The sequence below is a fragment of the Corvus moneduloides genome, chromosome 1 (assembly GCF_009650955.1).
Source record: "Corvus moneduloides isolate bCorMon1 chromosome 1, bCorMon1.pri, whole genome shotgun sequence".
NCBI classification, from domain to species: Eukaryota; Metazoa; Chordata; class Aves; order Passeriformes; family Corvidae; genus Corvus; species Corvus moneduloides.
Genome location: NC_045476.1, coordinates 96,141,136 through 96,161,482, shown reverse-complemented (window position 1 = coordinate 96,161,482; position 20,347 = coordinate 96,141,136). Strand labels below are relative to the sequence as shown.

At 37.3% G+C, this 20,347-nt stretch overlaps 1 protein-coding gene across 5 annotated transcripts in view; it reads left to right on the top strand.

Annotated features, from left to right (window-relative positions):
• Nucleotides 1-20,347, top strand: part of PTPN3 (protein tyrosine phosphatase non-receptor type 3) — a 165,049-nt gene that overhangs the window by 72,077 nt on the left and 72,625 nt on the right. For 3 of the 5 annotated variants that reach the window (XM_032119154.1, XM_032119175.1, XM_032119165.1), the window contains 5 exons: nucleotides 7,624-7,731; nucleotides 7,875-7,932; nucleotides 8,997-9,075; nucleotides 10,442-10,486; nucleotides 11,424-11,476. In XM_032119154.1, coding sequence (XP_031975045.1) covers nucleotides 7,624-7,731; nucleotides 7,875-7,932; nucleotides 8,997-9,075; nucleotides 10,442-10,486; nucleotides 11,424-11,476 — 343 coding nt within the window. Of the gene's footprint in view, nucleotides 1-7,623; nucleotides 7,732-7,874; nucleotides 7,933-8,996; nucleotides 9,076-10,441; nucleotides 10,487-11,423; nucleotides 11,477-20,347 lie in introns of those variants that run through there. The other 2 variants (XM_032119156.1, XM_032119185.1) reach the window with 2 other exon arrangements.

The window sequence follows — 20,347 nt, the reverse complement described above, 5'->3', positions numbered from 1 at the left end:
CAGGGTGAATAAAACCCAAGTATCCTAGAAATGGAAAAAGGAAGAAGGAAGGTAGATTTTGCATATGGATATAACCAGAGGAACTTTCTATCTATTGTGAAACCTGAAGATAGCTACATAATTTCTGTTTTGAAAATTTGTTCTTATTAGTCACTTATCCCAAAGAATATTGGTATCCTGACCAGCTGTAAATAAAGACTTAATTGCAAGAGAGCAGTGCCATTTTTCTCCTGGATTTGTTGCTTTGTCAGAGTAATGAAGTGATTGGCTTTTTTGTTCATTGTTTTTATTTAAAGGTGTTTATACTACAGTTCTGGTGAACCTGAATTTTGTATTCATATCACAAAGAGTTCATCAGTATAACTTATGTGTGCTGGTTTTAGGTCATCATTATCAAGAAAGTTCACATGGGAGTACAGACAGACACATTCCACTACATTGCTTACAGTCCAAAGAGAAATGTATGTTAACTATGCAAGGCTGAAGTGGCCTTTCTTGTTCCACCATTATGTGTTTCAGTACTTAGATGGAACATGTCCAAAGTCCAGGCAAAGAATAGAAGGTGCATGGAAGATGAGAATTGGAAATGTTCTTTCAAAACTACATTTAGACTGCATTTAGTACTGAATGTTGCACTCGACTTTAATTATATCCAGGCTTTCATGAAGCTCCCAGTAAAACTTCAGGTGTTTCAGTTTTGTGATAAGGTTAACTCACCTCTGTCTCTGATGTCACTTCTGTCTTGTTCTAAGGCTATAATGCATAGGCTTTTCACCTGGGGAAAATGTTTGCTGTCATTCTGATATATACAGAATTTGTTCACATACCATGCTTGAGTGTGTTTAATAGGTATTTATTATATTATTATATTACATAGTGCAATAATGAAAATTTTTCTGTAACTTTTGATATAATCATGCAGGAATTTTCTGGGTTTGCTCTACTTTGACCCATTTACCAGGAATGACCACTTGGGAAGGATGTCATTCCAGTAAACTGACTTTGGAGAAGGGATAAAACTGACAGCGTCAGATCACTTCTGAATTGCATTGTCTATCTAAGTTAATGTTTTTGTCTTATTACCTGTGATTTTTGCTTTTAGGCTAGTTGGCTTTTTGTAATAGGGTTTCCTTCTAGAAATAAGATGATGAGGCTGTAATAATTCAAAAAGTTGCATGAATTGAGGCTCAAATTGTAAGGAATGTTTTTTCCTTCCCTTCCACCTCAGTTAAGTTTCTTCTTCCAGTATTTGAGAAGGAATATGATTGTTAAAATGAACACCTACAATTACTACCAGTATATTTAAAATAATGCACAGAGTTATAAGTCTTAAAAGTTTTTTGATTGTGAGTGTGAGTTTTATAATTTTAAGCCACTCATAGAAAAATGCAATACGCAGAATTTTTGCATCTGTGTCACCAGATTTTCCTAATCAGTACTGTTTGATAGTACAAGACAGTTTAATGCTGCTCTGTGTCCCTGCATGTTGAAAGAACTGCCGTATGAAGTTTCAGGCTGGCAGCAAATATTTAGTTTTGTATTGAGACGGGTCAGTATACTCAACTGGAAAGCAGTAAGACAGTATGAAATTTGATGATGCCTTTGAGGACACTGAGAAAATGATCTGCCCTGCAGCAGGCTTGTTAATCTTAGCCCTTTGTGAGGCATGACTTCATAATAAATGCTGAAGGAAAGAATTAACAGAGGGGTGATTTTTCCAAAGTTAGAACTGAAATGATTAACCTTATATACATGTGTGTTTTAAATAATTTTGTGAGGCAGAGGAAATGCAGTGGGTTAAACCTCTGTCCTTGGATAAATATTTTGTATGACCTTTATACAGGAAATATGTGCTAAAGTGTATGAAATCTAGAAGAGTTACGGGATGGACAGGGAGTTGGCTGAGGAGGTGGCAGTAGATCTTGGTGAAAATAAATAGTGCAAGGACATAAAGAGAATTCTTGTCTCTCAGATTTCATTAACCTATTGCTCTTGAAACTTTTTCAAAAAATCAAAAATATCAGGTTTGAGGCCTTATTAACAATAAAAAGATACAGGAATATGAGGTAGCAGGTTATCTTGAATAAGGAGTAATTGCAGTGAGGGAAATCAGTAGTGTAAACTAATAGCTTTTATGAGATGAGGTAATGTTTTTATAAGCTCAATTTTCAGTTGCAAACAACAGTTTGCAGACTGAGCTGCTCGTGTGTTACTGTTCTGAAAAAGGTGAGTGCTTTCATGCACCAGGCAAGAATCTTCAGCCAGTGTCAAGGAAGTATTAACAATGTTAGTCTTGGCATTGAGGCAACCCTCCAGGGAATGTCACATGTGTATCCTGGCCACTTGCAGACAAAAGAGGAAAGTTCCAGTCAGGCAGGCATAGAAAGTACAACTAGAATGCTCTGCAGAAGACTGAAAAGAGGAAAGAGCCTGTTCTGTTTATTCTAGATGAACAAAATCTTCCAAGCTCAAATAAGAGCATCAGGTGGGTAAATAAATTCCAAGAAGAGAAAAGGACAGAGTTAGCAGAAGAGCTAATTAGCTGTGTGTAAAATTACTGCAGAAATTAAAAGAAAGTGGTAGCACTGTGTTCAAGCTCATGCATCTTTTAGGACCAGAGGACACAAGCTGTTTGGTTGCAAATTAGTGTTACAGGCTAAGTTAGGAAAGGTCCTCAAACAGCACATGAGGGGCAGTTGGTATTGTGTCTGAAGTGAGAGTGAATTTGCAAAAGCTTAGGTGGTGCTTAACTGGGAGGTTATCATCACCAGACAGTGGGGGCAAAGCTTCTGCAGAGGACAGGGAAATATGCTTTACATTGCACTGTCCTCTTAAATTGTCACTCTGTACCACTTACCTTGAAGAAGTTAACAAACTGAAGAACTTTACTTGCGTATTTACCTCTTTAGTCCAAGGAACTAACAATTTTACCTTAAGTTTATGCAGTTCCTAGGGCAGTGAGTCTTGATTATCCCAGATTCTAGGCAGTATTTGACATTAAAAAATAATGAAGGGCTATTTTCTCTTCACAATTGTTTAACTTACTAGAAATTGAATTTGACTAATTTAAATCCCCTAAATGTTGTGGGAACTTGTTGTGGCATGGGTAGAATGTAATAGGTGTTAATTATTTGACTGCTTTAAGTATTAATTTTTGACCTATCCAACATAAGGTGTAATTGATTTGAAGACAGATTTAAATGGAGGTGAATAGTGTGTGGTTATGAGGTGGTTGATGCAAAGCTTTTAAGAGTTCAGAATAAGGATTGGTAGATGTCATGAAGGTGAAATAAATGGAAAGTTCTTTTCAGGGTGGAAACACTCAAACTTTTTGAAAATATTTCTTTTCAGTAAAACCTTTGAAATTCTTAAGGTTATCTTAAGAGTTTGTGTTATTATAGAAGTGCAGACTAGTAAGGAATATCCATAATTTTAAAAATTTCATTGTAGAAAAGCAAGAGCTTAATTAGGCATGTCTTAACTACTTGCTCTAATGTTTGATAGGGTTAAGGAGAACTTGATTCAAATGTCCAGTATAGCTGAGCAGTGTTTGTGTTGTTTTGCCCTCCTCCTATGGCACAGGGGAGTGAAAATAGGATGTGTTGTAAAGCACCTGACACATTGTAGTATCTGAATATGCTGTGGCTATGAATTGTGTTGGAATTGATGTCAAAATTCAGAAGCAATGGTGTGACATGCTTAGTCTGCCTCACTTTACACCTAGGTCTCCAAACTGTTAATGTACAAAGTAAATTGAAGATTGTGCAGCGTGAGCTGTGTGGTCATTTTTAGGCATATAGACTGAAAAAGAATTCAAGTGTTTCTTAAAACAATGCCAAAGTTAAGGAAATAAACATTCCCTTGAAAAACAAGAAAACCCCTTATAACTTGGAATTTTAACAAGAAGACTTGAATAATTTAAAATAACATTTTTTACTTAGATTTCTGGAGTGGGTGCTTGATCTAGGCACGGGGAAAAAAACTGCTTTTAGTATCAGAGGGCAAGGACTGGAACCACTTAAAAGTAGTGCTGGAAATTATTTTTTTCGAGGAAATGTTGAGAGGCAGAAGAGAAGTAAATAGATGTGTAGATGGATAAGACTAGTGCTGGCTGAACAGCTGGGTTTAGGGTTGGGAGACCCATGGGAACATTGCAAAGAGAGAACTGTGACTGCTGAGCAAGAATGTCGTAGCAGGGAGCTTGCTTGTCCTTACAGGGAAGCAGTGAGAAGGCTTAGCAATTCATATATGCTGGGGGAGAGGGAGGAATGCAATTGTGAGGGGGTGGGGAGAGGCAAGGTGAAGGCATCTGGACTGGGATGAAAGATTGGAAGCATGGAAACTGAGAAAGGAATTGGGAGATAATGCTGTTGTGAAGAAGCGTTGAAATTCAAACCAAAAATTAGCAGAAGAATCCACCCTCTGTGGTCTTGTCCGGCCCTATTTGTAATGAAACCTGAGATACCGGAACTCCTTTCATCAAAGTATCTGTCCCATTCCCTGTAATTACTGCTTTTGGTCACAATATAACTTTAGGAGCTCATCTAGGTGCTGTCAAAATGTGCACCATAGGTGTGCAATTAGCCTTCTGAATTGTGCAGGTGTCCTGATGACTCTTGAAAGTGTTTTAACATTCTGCTTATAAAAACCTAACCCTGAGGAAATAAATATGGTCAGTGCTAAGGATGAACTTGCTGGTGTCAGGAAATGCCCATTATTTCAGAGAGTGGCATCTGCTGTTTCCATAGGGCCCTCTTGTGTACACATATGGATAATTTCTGATGGACAAATCTCAGTCTGCATGGTGGAGGCAATGTCACTGATGGTGCTGGACAGAGCTGCCTTACAGATACATGGTGCCATGGCTTTGTGTGACAAGGAATGCATGGTTGCGTGGTCCTTACCTGTCACTGACAGTTCAGTTTCTAAGCTGGATTTTAGGCCTATGCTATTTCAGAAAAAAGTGGGATTTGATCAGTGCTGTGGTTTGACCATGCCAGGGAATGGTAGCCTGTTCGAAAGGTGGGGAGTGGGAATGTCCAGCTGGGGTAGAGAAGGAGGGGACAATGTTGCTGCTCTTAGTGACCACACAGCCTTTACAGGCCTGTGTGGACTCACGTTTATTGTGAGACCTCAGCTGTTTGCTCTGAAAGTTAAATAAGGCGGGGGACTGCTGGAGGAGAAAAGGTACTCTCAACAGTTGGGTGTTGTTACATTGTTTTCTCCACATGTGACTTTACTCCAGAAAAATGGGAGCAGCTTTTCACAAGAGGCCAACAGCCTGATACAGTAACGCTGCTCAGTGAACATTGCGCATTCGAGTCACAAATGAGCTGCCGGGAGTTCTGCTCTAGAAGTAGAAAGTGTTGGATAATAATAATTCCATCCTCCAAAATAAAACTAAAATAATAATTCCATCCTCCAAAATAAGATGGGCCAAGTGGGTGTCTGTTGCTTGAGGTTTTGTTTTTCTTTTCCCATCTTTTTAAATAGGAAGAATGCTGCTATGAGATAAGGGAAGACTGTGGAATATGTTGCTGTTTAAAGCACTCAATCACAACAGTGTTGTACCCTATTAAAAATAATAAAAGTCTTTCTTCTGAACAGGACTTACTGGACTGTTGTATTATAAAAAAGGTTTAAGGAAAGAATTGAATTGGCTTGTAAGTGAACACACTTACTGAGCAAGACTGGGGCCAGCCACAGAAATGTTGTCAATATCGTGCTTGTACATTAAGTCCTTTGTTTCAAGTGATTATTTTAAAAAATAAAGAAATTTGTTTAAGAAATCAGAACTTAATAAAACCAGAGCTGAATTTTTGTTCAAGAATGAAGTGCTTTTTGGAGTTCAATAATTTTCCTCTGAGATTTTGTTTGTTTAGCTTTGGTTTTTTTGAGGGGGTTGGGGGTTATGTGTGCAGATTATTTCTGCTTTTAAGAGAAACATTTGGAAAAATCTTAAACTTTGGAATTTGGAAAGAGAAATTTGGAAAACTTCGTTTTCTTTGATTTTCTTTTTTTTCAATAGAAAAAAGCAAACTGGCCCGTTTTTTGCTTTGTCCAACAATTCTGTATATAAAAATCTAGAGCTAAGATGCAATACAGCTTTGCACTCACCAAATACTGTCACAGGCAAAACAGACTGAACTTGGAGATAATCACTGAATTTATTACAAAGAAAATCGGAGCAGGATGAGAAGTAAAATAAATCTTAAAAACACCTTCCTGCCACTCATCCCTCCTTCTCAGGCTCTACCTCCTCCCCTGCAGTGGCACAAGGAGACAGGGAATGGGGGTTTGGGGCAGTTTGCCACAGGTTGTTTCTCCCAGTGCTCAGGGAGAGGAGTCCTTCTCCTGCTGCAGTGTGGGGTCCCTCCCACAGGAGACAGTTCTCCACAAACTTCTCCAACGGGCTTCCCACAGGCCATAGTTCTTCACAAATTGCTGCAATATGGATCACTCTTCCATAAGGTGGAGTCCTTCAGGGTCACAGGTTCTACCAGCAAACCTGCTCCAGTGTGAGTTCCTTTCTTCATGGGTCTTCAGGTCCCTGCCAGGAGCCTGTTCCACTGCTGGCTTCCCATGGGTTCACAGCCTCCTTTCAAGTGTCCACCTGCTCTGGTGTAGGATCCTCCACAGGCTGCAGGTGGATCTCTGGCTCTCTTGTGGGACTCCATGGCCTGCAGAGGCACAGCTGCTTCACCACGGTCTGCACCATGGGCTGCAGGGGAATCTGCTCTGTTGCCTCCCCGCTACCAAAATCTAGCCACACAAACCAAATACAGTGAGCTATCTATTACCTATTAGCATTTTTAGGATTGCAGTCTTGTTGAGGGGGTTTTGTATTTTATTTAGTGTTTGGTGTTTTTTTTAATAGAATTGGTTCAAGGTGTTCCTTGGCAGAAGTTGGTTAATCTGTTCTCCACAGTGCCATGGCAAGGATATTCTTGTTTGATTTGGGGGAAATTATACCAGCCTTGCACTTCTGATCTCTGCTGCCTGTTTGATACTGTTTTGCCCCAGTTCTTCTGTGATTCCTGTCACGAGGGACATCTAGGCAGAAAATGGGGTGGCTGAATGGCAGCTGAGCTTGTGGACACTGAGGGGCAAGTGAGAGTGCAGGCTGAAGTATGGGATTTTATGGCTGGATCACAGCTTCCTCCTCCTTTTTTTTTCCCATCCTAGTGTATACTCACTTTGCTTTTTATCAGCTGATGTGGAAGCACAGCATGCTGCTTTGGTGGTCACAGCAGGGGCCAGAGCAGCCCCACGTGTCTGCAAGCTGTGCCTGCAGACTGCCACTCTGGAGAAGGGCAGTGCTCCCACTGTGGGGAAGGGAGAGGTGGTCTGCTTATAATTAATTTTCTGCACTCACATCAATGGCTGGAATACATGTCTGTTCATATTAGGAAATTTCATATGCCTAATGTATTTTGGAAAGAAACCCAAACCTTTATCAGAATAAAGTCCTTATTGCTGAAAAGCTTTGGACTGATGAATTAGCAGCTATTTTTATTCATGAGTTACATTAGGAAAAAAACCAAAACCATTTATTTCAATTAATTGTATCTTAAAATGTATAAGTGTTGCAGAGTTTCACTTCTAAACTTTTCTTGTTTTCAGAAACAAGACACTGGACAGATTTTGTTGGATATGACCTATAACCAGTTGGGTGTGACGGAGAAGGAATATTTTGGTTTACAGCAAAATGAAACTTCAGTAGATTCACCTGTAAGTATAGTAAATATTAAATGTGTGTGCATGTATATGTGTGTATAAATATATACACATGTATGTGTACACACATATTCATGCACACAGATGCACTTAAAAAACCACTATTTTTCTGTAAATATTTTTAATCCATCTAATAGTTTTTCATTTCACAGCGGTGGCTTGAACCAAGCAAACCTATCAGAAAACAGTTAAAAGGTAAGACTTGATTTTACTATCTTGATTGTAACTTTGTAGTTCTGGTTTTCTGTGTTCTTATGACTAAAACAAATGCATGTTGTCCAGATGGTAGATTTTCTTCAAGAGTAAGTCTTGTGTCTGCCAGTCTTTTCAGCAGATCCTTCTACTTCTCCTTACTCCTACCTGAGTGGAAATAAGACCTGGTAGATCATTAACTTTTATGCTATAATAGCAGCTAAACCTGGTTTCTGAACAGTGTTAGACGTGCTTAGGTGGCCGTGAAAGCAGTAGTCATATTGTGGTGCCAGTGAAGTCCTCCTGAGGGAAGCAAAGGAAGAGGGGGTTTTAAATGACGGAAGCATAGGCAGGTTCATGTATAGGTTCTGGCAATTTCTTGTCTCGCATAGGTGAGAAAAAACAAATTTATGCATTTTTATTAAAAGAAACCAAAAAAACAACACCACACTCTTCTAAGTGTATTTGTTGTTCTAGTATGTCTTGTTTTATACGGCTTTGGGTAACACAGAATGCTAACCAAGAAGGACAGGCCAGCCAGCGTAAGCCTGGCCAGAGAGCAGCTTAGGAGGACTGAGTGACACTGTCCCAGTTTGTGCTGTGACACTTGAGCTGTGTTTTTCAGCACTCACATTTCTACCTTGTGCTACAGATCATACATTTTTATGTCAATTCCTACACAAAATTAGCATGATGAACTTCTGTAATTTCATGTATTTATATGTAAGATACAACTGAGCACTATCCCACGGAGACGCCTCAAGTATGTTTAGTGCTTTTCTCTCTTCTAATTCTTAGGAGGCAAAGGTAGCTCAATAATGCCTTTTATGCAAAGTATCATATGTAAAGTACTTTAAATGAAAGCACTACAACATGTGAGAGCATTTTCTTAAAGCTGGTGTTGGGGCATCAGGAGAGACTTCTCATAGTTTCTTTTAGTTTCTTGAAAAAAATACTTGAGATATTACGTGGTTGTTCATATAATTTTTCTGTAAATATAGAAATGAAAAGATTAGGCTCCTTCAGTTTTAAACTAAAAATTTATTTGCTCTTCTAAAATATTGCAGGAAGTTTTCCCTGCACCCTTCATTTTCGCGTAAGGTTTTTTATACCTGATCCTAACACACTTCAGCAAGAACAAACCAGGTAATTTCTGTTTGATTTTTGCTTCCATGAACTAGGAATGTGTAAATCCCTTCTTTCCTTCTTGGCAAACTATGCTTTATTACATAGATAACTTTGTATGACTCTTGGTATTGAATGCATTTGGATTGGAGAGCTTGATGTTATACTCATGATGAGTAGTTTCTGGCATACACAGCCTACAACTCCGAGATACAGCTGGAATATAAGTTAAAACAAAGATATAGGTTTTAAAAGTGTGTTTATTTGCATCTTGAATTTTTAATTTTTTTTGAGTCTGCGTGCCCTAGGTCTATCTATCTTAGAAGTTTCGTATCAACACTGAGTCAGTTTTGGACATGTGTAGTAGATTTAATGCTGAGGGTGTGGGAGGGTGGGGTTTATTTTTTTTGGGCAAGAACAGATAACAATTCTTGTTTTCTAGTTTGCTCATTACTTGTAACATGCAAAGATATATAATGCTTCAGTTTACAGTAGACCTCTAAAGTTTTCTTTTTTAACCCATCTCCGAGTTTTTGGGGTGGTGCGATATGTGAATCATAAGCAATTTTCAATCAATTTATCACAAGATTTTAATTGAATACTTGTTTTGTTCAGTGCCTGTTATTTGGTGTTTAGAATTTGAAGGCACACATTAATCTGGCCATTAATCTGGCATTTCTGTAGCACTTTCATTGCTTATTAGTTTCAGTGACTTGGGAATATAAATAGTACAACATGTGAAATTATAATTCTTGAAGAAAATTTAGCTTTTGACCTCTTTTGGTATTTGTTAATCATGCAGTTTTAAGCTGTTCTGCAGTTTAAAATTGAAATTCTTCTAAGATCTTGTCTTTAAGGTTCTTCACCTACCCACTCTTCAGTATCACTATAAACTAACATAGTCAAACACACTAATCAGAGGAAGACTGCACTGCTCTTGGAGAATTAAGAACTTTTTGTCAGCATGTGCTGCTAGAGAAATGTCTCATCCTCCATTGAGTAGCTCCAAGATAGACTGTCACAGTCAACCTTGATTGAGATTTGGGGTGCTTTGCCTTTGTTTTTAAATTTTTTTTAAAGTTGCATTCAAAATGACTATTCCAGGGAGAAAAAGAGCCCAGTTTAGTAGTGGTTTGGTTTTTGTAGTGTTGTGACATTAATACTGTGGCCCTGGATTTGCAGTAGAGACTGCCAAAGATCCTTAAAAATGTTGTGAGAGTGAGTGGGTGTATGGTTGCATATTTGTAAATGCCACTAATATTTGTTCATCTGTTTGTATCGTTTGCTGGGAAATCTAATGATATAAAACTAATATATGTAGCTATTTGAATCATACCATTTAAAAATAAATGCACATTTGTTTCTTTTCCAAAAAAATCTTTTCTAGGCATTTATTCTTTCTGCAGTTGAAGACTGATATTGCAGAAGGAAGGTAATAAGAAGAATCTTCAATTTCTCTGTAATTATTGCTAAAATAAAATTAAAAAGCCTTTTACCTGAGGATATTGTTGCTGTAAAATTATCCCAACTGATTATCCCAATTTTCCCAAAAATATGCCTTGTGAAACATTGCTTTAAAGGAAAATCACATCTCTAGGAAATGTTACAAATTTTCACATGGCTCACTTATTAAGAACAGTTTAGAAGTCTGCTGTGAATGAGCTGTAGAAGATGCTGTATGTCAACAGGCACAACATCAGCCACAGAGATATTTATGCAAGGCTTGGTGTGCCTGGCATGGAATTCCAAACCTGGGGACCCACTGCCTAGTGCAGTAATCAGGAGGGAGTATCAAAGGGCAGTTCACACTATCATTTCTCATGATTTCAGGGTTTTATAACCTATATGGTAGGCATATACCCAGTGATTTCTTTGGCTGCGATTTCTGTGTGTTTGTGCATTAAAAAAAAATAAAAAGGAAAACGTGGTCCACGTACTTGATGTCAGGTGTCAATTGCCTATAGGTGTTGGCTTTTTTCTTTTTTAGTCAGTTTTGGTCATAAGATCAGAGCTGTCTTTGTGCTTGGCATTTGTCTAATTTTAGAGTTTGTGTCTGGTTTTAAATATACCAGAATGCAGCTATTAAAGTAATGTCCAGAGCTCCATAAAAATCTCTTCTCTTTTTTCTTTCCCAAATAAGCATCCAGCAAGAATTTTAGCATGTTCTTTTCTGATTAGTTACTACCATTCACTTAAGGAACTGTTTAATATCCAGTTGTACTGTGCTGTAACAATCAAACTTAGTAAGAAAACATCAGATACTCTTTGAAGCTAAATTAGTCTTCTCATACTGAACTATTTGTGAGACATTTTTAATAAGATGTATGTACAGCCTATGTCTAAATAAAATTATTTCCTCACCTTTCCAGGTTGTCATGCCCCATTAGTTCTGCTGTTGTCCTGGCATCATATGCAGTACAATGTAAGTAATAACCAATCATTATTTTGTTAATAAATTTATTTGACCAACTACCTTCTTGGCTGTTCACCAGTGAAAAGTCAGGAGAGTTTTCTTTCCTTATCTGTTTGTGCAGAGTATTCAATATGCAGGTGCAGGTTATTAAAGCAGCCTCCAGAGACAGTCTGCATAGAAAAAACATACTTTTTAGGCCTGTCAAAGAAAAAAGGTTGATACAAGAGTAATGCTGTTATTTATGTGTGCCTCTACTGCTGACAAAAAGTCAGGTTTGCATTGTCAGTGGAAACAGTGAAACTTACTGTGTGTTACAATAGCTACGGGAAAGCATTCCAAGGGAATAAGTGGTCGTCTAGAGAACAGTTAAGAGGAAGGTAAACTCATGATTAAGAAGCTACAGTGCTCTTACATAATGTTTGTTTCATGGAATTTGGTTTGTTAGTTGTGTAAAACTGGCCCTTTGCAATACATTCGAGGTGACTTTACATATAAGAACTTACATCCTTCTCATCTGCCTTCAACTGGCAAAAAAATTCAAATGATGATACTAGAAAAACATCGTCTGTAGGAAAACCAAATTGGAGTCTGATCCAATGTCTCACAAGCATCCTCAACAGATAGTGAAAAACAGCTGGAGGAAGACCTTTCTCATTAAACAAATAAAGAAAAAAAAATCAGGTTGAGGGTTTATTGGAGTTTGCATATTTGTTAAAATAGTCAGGGGAAAGTATGCAAGAATAGTTGTGTAATTATTTGGCTGAATCTCATTTCTTTTATGGAAAGGCTAACAAGGCCCACAGAAACAATTGAGGTAATTTTTGTTTGAAATAAAGACCAAGCTAAAGTAATTACAGTGTGGTTTTCAAAGAAGAATGTGATAAACTCTTAGTATCTCTCAAAGCCATAAGAATCTCTGAAACATTTGCTTTTATGTTTAAACATGTCATATGTTGCACCCTTTTATAAAATGAAACCATAATCAGATTCAAGCTTCAGTAAGAACAGTTGAAACCAGAAAAATTTTCCATAGTAGGTGGCAGTTCCAATTTTGTAGCCAAATGAAGTTCATCCTGCTCTGGTGTTCCTGAGGCCCAGTAAGGGCACTTGAAGGCTGAAACACTCTGCACCATTAGGATTGTTAAATGAACTATTGGTGATTCAATTGTGCTAAAGCTCAAAAATGAAGAATGCAAAGGTTTTATTACGAAGTGAAATTAATAATGCCATATCTAGTGTACTCCAAATCCCCAAGTAGTTCCTGTTTCTCTTTCAGTTTTGTGACTGTTCCCTTTTTAGTGTTTTTAGGATAGGATACCTACTAATGCAGTTATCTGCATTAAAGGAAAATGATAGGACAGTGAAGATTGTCAAAGGGTGCTTGTGTGTTTTAATCTTTCATGGTGGATTCTGGATTTTCCATTGAGCTATTTGCCTGTTTTTTCTCACTCCTGATAGTGCTGCTTTTACCAGATGGTGGGGTTATTTTTTGGTTTCTTTTCCTTTTTAATTAAAAAGAAGCCAAAACACAAAAAACCGCAAACCCAAAAGTAACTTTTTTTTTTCTATCTGATGTCCTTTCTGTTGCTATTTGTATGATACTGATATTTATTCTCTTCATTGGTAAAGAATGAAATGTTTAATAGGAAGACATATTCCCTCAAGGTTTTCTTTTTTTTTTTGTTTGCTTCTGGTGATGATGGCATAGGAAAGACATTTTTGAAATCTGAGGGTTTCGGTCTCCTTACTCAGTCATGTTTGCTGTGATTCCTGTCAACTGAAATTGTTTTAAGTAGTTTTCTATTAGTGTTTTAATTTCTAATCATACTTAGTAAGGAGAGCTGAAGTTCTTGGGTATGAGGTAGCTGCTTATGAGAAATCCATTGCCTGAGGTAGCCATGAATCAGTTCTACCTGAGCTGTTTACTGCCACTTCTTGGCAACTTTCAGGCTGCTCTCTCCTTCTGTAGCTTTCCTTGTATGCAGAAGGGGAAATCCTTGTTGTCTGACAACATTGTGTGTTGTTTATTTAAAAGGTGTAGCAGTTGTGGCTGATGGGAGGGCTGAAGCAGATCTCTTTCACAGTGTATGAAGTCTGGTGTTTGATATTTCTGCTCTTGCTTATAAACTACAGTTTTTCCGTGTGCTGGTTGTATGGCTGGCCTTCAGAGGCTTTGTATGAGTTTTGCAAGGGGACAGTTTTTGGTGGTATCTACTGTGTTGCTGGAATGCTGCTTCTCTGTAGTGTCCTTTGTGCAGGCATTTGGGTTCAGCACTGTGATTCTGAAATAAAGCTCTGACACGTCCCTCTGCCCTGCTGCAGCACACCCTGCGTTGCCTGCTGGTGCTAAGTTACAGGGGAATGCAAGTGGGTGTGAATACTGTGTCTAAATAACATGTGACTGAACCTGATTACGGACATAGTTCAGACACTACAAGAATAAGTTGTTGGTGTATTATCAGGAATGTGCTTTGTGACAAAATGATCAGTGGATTTTGAAATCTTTTTTTTAAGAACAACTTCTTAAGGTGCATTTCAAATAATTTCATCGTTGTGAAGTTGGAGGGATACACTCATATCAAAAAATCTTAGTGATAAATCCTGTGTTTTTACTAGTGTAAAATGGGAATAATGTACCATCTATAAAACCAAATAAGGAAACCTATACAGTACATCTATTCCTTTTTTTTTATTTCAAATGTCACAAAGCTGATTTAGCACCACTTGTTTTTTATCACTTCAGGTGGCAAATTGCCATTTCCAGGCCATTGTTTAAATGCCCAGCTGCTGGTATGTGAGAAGTCCCATGGGTTTCTTGAGAATATGCTCTTATGTTAATAAATCCATTGCTGACTTGCGCCTTGAATCTGAAGCCCAGCAATAAAGCCAACAAAGATGTTATGAATGCTTCTAAGCTTGTTTTTTTTCCTGAGCATCAGTTGCTCTTGTTTCCGGTGCTATTGCTCCTCTTGGCCCTGCTTTGAGAACCAGGAATTATCTATAGCACACTGCTGTCTGTCTTTGGGAGTTTGTTCAGAAAGGGATTGACTGGTTGCTAGCGATTCAAATGGACTTTAACCTCCTCTAAGGGAAGGAAGGCTAGTGAGGATGAGGAGTCAAGGAAAGCTGAGCTTAGTGTGAAAGTCTCTCAGGAACTGGGAATAAGAGAGTTAGAATTTTGGGAATGCCATAAGACTGATATCCCAGAGGGCTGTAAGACTCAGAGAAATAGCAACAACAGCTCCTTAGTGAGGCCTGATTCTTTCTTCTAACTTGCCTTAATTTTGCCTCAGTTTATTAGAAATTAAGTTGAAACCTCAGACTTCCTACTTTATGGAGACGTCTCTCTTTTCATGTTTAGCATTTGGGGATTTTTCTCTGTGTGTGCTCCCCACCCACGCTTCCTTGAAGTGAAATAGTGTTCAGAAGGACATCACATGTAAGCTGAGAGGTTTCCTTACAGATCAGCCAGGTTTCTGCCTCTTTCCAGGGCATCTTTAACCCTTGTGCCTTCGAATCAAAATCAGACTGGATTAATAGAGAGAACTTTGAGCTGAATTTCCAGTATTTGAAATTACTTACTAGATGTGTTGGGTAGTCTGAGGACTGTGTGCATGTCACATCTGTTCTTCTGAAGCCTGCATGTGTGCTGTTCAGTCACAGGTACCTTTTATCCTATCTTACGGCACTTGTCATCAGCAGTGCCAGTGTTATATGTGTGATGGTCATGAAACTCACAATACAAGAATCAGCTTGGAGAGATTAATTGAAATACATTCCCATTTCCCTTCCATATGGTTCACTTAATTCTAGATTGCTGCTCCTGAGCTTGCTAGCATCTCTGTACAGCAGATCTTCGAAGAGTGTTCTGATTGTTTATATACAGAAACTTTCCAGCTCTTTTGGGCTGGTTTTCCTTAATTATATTTTACAGTTGTGTTAGGCAATACAGAGGCCACTTCAGGAGATCATTGCTTCTAGTATTGTTTATGTGATGGTCTTCCATTAAGCCACAAATAGTTTTTTGAACTGTAACACTTCAAAACAAGGTACAATCTCCAGAGTGGAGAACCCCAGATTGGGATATTGGCCAGTGCTGTAGCTGAAGGAGCTGACTTTCTGCAGTGCCTCATGGACTTGATACTATTCTTCTGTATTTTTAAGTTGGATGAGCCTATTAAGTATTTTTGTGTAACATAACAAAAAAGGGGGAAAAAAGAGTTTCCCAAGGTCAAGGTCCATGTAACACACTATTATACTCATGGTAACAGCCATAAGTTGCGCTACAGAAGGTTTAGGCTCTGTATTAGGAAAAATTTCTTCACCAAAAGGGTTGTCAGGCTTTGGAAGAGGCTGTTCAGGGAAGTCGTGGAGTCATCATCCCAGGAGGTATTTAAAAAATGTGTAGATGTGGCACTGAGGGACATGTTTTAGTGGTGGTCTTAGCAGTGCTGGGTTAAGGGATGGACTCTAGGATCTTAGAGGTCTTGTCCAACCTAAATGATTTTGTGATTCTCAAGTGAGTAGTGGTGAATGCTGAGAGACAACATATATGGCAGAGGACCAGATGTATTAGTTTGGCAAAATCTCACAATGTTTTGGGAGTACTGGTAACTATTCCTTTAAGTCTTTTATCTCAATACTTTCTCAAAATGAGTACTCTTTGTACTTTGGATTACACTTTGCTTTTCTCAATACTTTTTTTGATTGTGTCTGTATGGTTTCTGAAGTACATGTTGTATTTGAAATGCAGAAGCAGCAACTCAGTATAATTTATAGTTTCTAATTTGCTTTTTCCTTTTCCTTGAGACTATTCTTTTGTGTTGTTGTTTAACTGTGTCTGGGTTTTGAGCTGCTGATTTTTATTTTTTAGTCTTTTAATAAAAGGCATTACAATGATTGGCTCATTTTTCATTCTGGAGTGGTAAATAACTAGGAGACTACCATTGTGTGTGCATAGTTTTCTTTTTTTTTCCCTACAAATGTTCCTTTGTTTTTATTAATGCCTAATTTCTCATTCTGTCTTACCACAAAATGGCTAGCTGTTGTAAGTGGTCATAAGCAGCTATTTACAGTCATGCCTAGGCTGAACATTTTGTAAGGGCTCTTGAGTGTGAAGCATTATTTCCTCTTACAAAACAAGTTACTTTTAACTCACATGATAGCTAGCTCTACTTGTCCAGCAGGGACATCACAATTACTTAGTGGCTGAGTGGGTTAGTGTTTGTGTTCTCATCCTTATTTGGATACAGGTTCCACTTGTTGAAACACCTTTTCTTCTCTCAACATTCACTTCTGAGGGTTTTGGTCCTTTTAGGAATTTCTCTCTGAAAACCTTTTTAAACATGGTGTCTTTTTGCTCATTCCAATGGACCTTTTTAGTCTATCTTTAACAAGTGTTTACGTTTCTATGTTGGTTCTTTGAAACTGAATTCTGCTGTAGCAACTTGTTTTCTGATTCCAGAGACATTTTAATACTTGAATACTTTGTAGTTACTGTTGAGAAACAGTTTATGTAAGGAAGTTCACCTTTCTTCCGTTCTCTTTTTGTGCCAAAAAGCAATCACTTAAAATTTTTAATCTGATTAAACTGTATAAATTAAGATATTTTCTTTTTGTACCTCAGGGCTCATATGAAGATAATCATTAGCCTTTAATACTACATTTCACCCTCATCTCAAGCATGTGAGTCATTATTGGTGTCCTGATTTGGAGGCCAGGCGTGTGATCCTAACTGTGTTTTAATTCTGGACTACAGTTTTATACCTGAAGTTTTTTACAATTTATGTACTAGACTTGTCCTGTTGTTTGGTTATTTTCTGTTCCCGTGGGAACCTGATCTTCATATGTAGTTATAATTTTTTTTTTAAAACAGGCAACTCAATTCACTTTTGTGCTTTATTCGTGTGACCTAAAATATTAAACTTGCAAAAATGTTACAAATTCAATATGAATCTGCTTGATTCTTTTCTAGTGCACTTCTCAGGTCTATAGAAAGTTTAAACCAGTTTTCAAAGACTAGCTTTCGGAGGCATTCCTTTGGATCAGTTTGTTCATATGATCTATGACTGGTTTCTCATCATGGTTAGCCATGAGCCATTCGTACATTTCCCTTCTTATATCCGAAGTTACTTGAAACGCCCATGTGCAGAAATAGGTTCTGGTGCTATTACTTTGTATGCAATTTTTTTTAATATTATTTACAAGCAAAGTTTGTAGAATTGAAGAGCAGTATGTCATCTCCACCTTGAAGGATATCTGAACAAATTACTTTTGAAAAAAGTATGAAGAATATATAGCTTGTTTAGGCTTCAATAAGGCATAGAAAGATCCTATACTCTGTAAATATATATGAAAATACATATGATCTCAAGACTTGTATTTCAAACACTTATAAGCTCTTATTGTATTGAAAGTTTGTAGAGCTAGTGTTTTGGTATGTCAACATGGGTACTTGGCAATTGAATTCTTCTTTTACTAGAAATTAAAAGATAAATGTACTCTTTTTGTTGAATATGGCCTTATAAATGAATGGTCCATCATATTCCTGTCTTTGAAGCCTTTCATGTTAGATATAGAACTCTAAAATACAATATTCTGATATTCAAATATCAGGGGTTTCTTTGTTTTTTGACTCATCCTTGGTTCCATTTTCTCTCACTATATCATTTGCCAGTTATAATAAACTAAAGAGCAACAGTGGTCTAGAATGAATAAGGGTAAAAATATGCTTATTTTTATACTGTAACTTTATCTTCATTGAGTCAGTATCTGCTGACTTGTGATCAGAGCAGAAACTATGTCAGAAGAAACTCAGTTTAGAAGTAGGTCTTTAATATTTCCTGCCCTTCTCTTCTGGAGAAATCCAACAAAGAGATGGAAGCGTCATGGGTTATTATTCTTGCCAACATCTTGATATGTCCTAACTTTTTTTTCCTACTTGGATAATTAAATCTTACCTAAGATCATTATTCTTGCAAGATGTTTCTCTTCTACTGTAACAGCTGGCTAGGGAGTTGGTGAAGCTAAATTGCTCCCCTTGTTGGCATGGCCTCAGGTAGCTAGGAGGAATAGGGGAAAAAAAGCCAGAGTAGCCTATTTCGAAGATTAGAAAGAAGACTATACCTCAAAATGTATGAAGGAATAACAGTTGTCCTCTTTAGAGAAGGTAAAATTACAGTAAAAATATCTTTTCCTATTGCAAAGAAAATTGAAGTAGAAAATTACGTTACCTTATTCCTGGCAATCTGGTCTTTTCCCATTGGCAAGATTGGAATTCAAACTGGCTGCAACAAACTGTGATGATGTCGATTGTTTCATAGAAAAGATGGGTTATGTTAATGGTTTGCAAAGGAAAGGATCCTCAATCAACTACTATAATTTGTGAAATTGTAGGGTTTATTTTACACTGTTATTAGCATTCTACTTAGTTCTAGAGGTTCCCAATTTTTGCTTTTATCATTGTTGCTTTTGTCTTAGCCTTGGCAGGCTTGGGCTTTTGTTAATATATGGATATTCCTAAAAATTATTTCAGTGTCTTGTGATACTTCTGCATCTTCTGGCTTGGTTTTGTTTCTTTTTTGTTTGTTTTGGTTTGGTTTTTCTCTTTCTTGTTACTGTATTCTTCTTCAGATAATTTGACAGTAATGTTCAAATATGTGTTTTGGTTTTAATGGTAAATATTTAGTCCTTTGCCTGCCATTTTGCTAACTAATTTAAAGTTCATGCTACCTTTGAAAAGAAAGAACTAAGCATGCAAGAACATCTGCATTCAAGGTAAATTGGTTACTCTTTATCCTTCCCTTTTTTATTTAAATATTTCTCTTGGTGCAAACAATTAATTGTGCAACAATATTAGCTTTTGACTGCATTTGCCTGGGAATTGTTTTGTATCATAGTAGTTCCATTTTCTGGGCCATATAAATCATACTGTTTGAATATATGTGGCGAATATTAGTTATCCCCTGCATTACAGATCCTGCATAATTACTGCAGATGTAAGTTATTTCTGATGTGCCTCTCCTGCCCCTCAACTTGAATCATTTAAATATCTCTTTTTTGCTTTTGCTTTATATTTTCTGGAAAATATTGGTAGTATTAATGATAGTATATCCTAAAAGTGCGCTCTTGAACTTTGATTTACTTGAGGGGCTTTCTATGCTGAGTTGTTTGCAGCCTATCAGTTACCTTTTTTGTGTTAATTTGCAAGCCATACCAATAACTTCTGGAAAACTTTAAGGCTTTATATTCACTATTTCATGCTCCTTACAAAAAAGAAGACTAGTACAGGTTATAGTTATTTACCTTTTGTAGCAGCTTGATAATATTATCTGTAAATCAGCAGTTATTTCACATGTTCTGTTAAGTAATTCAGAGCTGAATTTCTAGGACAGTGCCATAGTTGGTAGTAAAGTGATTTCCACCTGAATTTGTGAAGAGAAGATGCTTTTTAAGTGACAGGTCTTTTTGAAGACTTCTAATATGTTATAGTCAAGTAAATGTGTCAAATTGATTTCATTTGCCATCTCTTACTGAAGCAATTTGGTGTTCTCTGATGTTACAGTACTGCACGTCTGTGCTGGCTCGGCACGTGATGTCTGTCTGTCGTGCTGTTACAGCTTATGGTGCAAAAGAGGGGCTATATAAGTAGCTAAATAGAGTACTGAGTCATTCAGTACCTGAGATTATAGTTATGGTTAGTGTATTTTGGAAAAAATCTTACTTCACTAAAAACTTACTTACAGTTCCCTGTGTATGTTGGGAAATAATTGGTAATTCCTGTATTGCCCCATATGTATCCATGTTTTAATGAGAAGGAATTTCTTCTAAACAACAATCCAATTAACTATGAAAACTTTGTGTATGTGTTTCTTGTTTCTT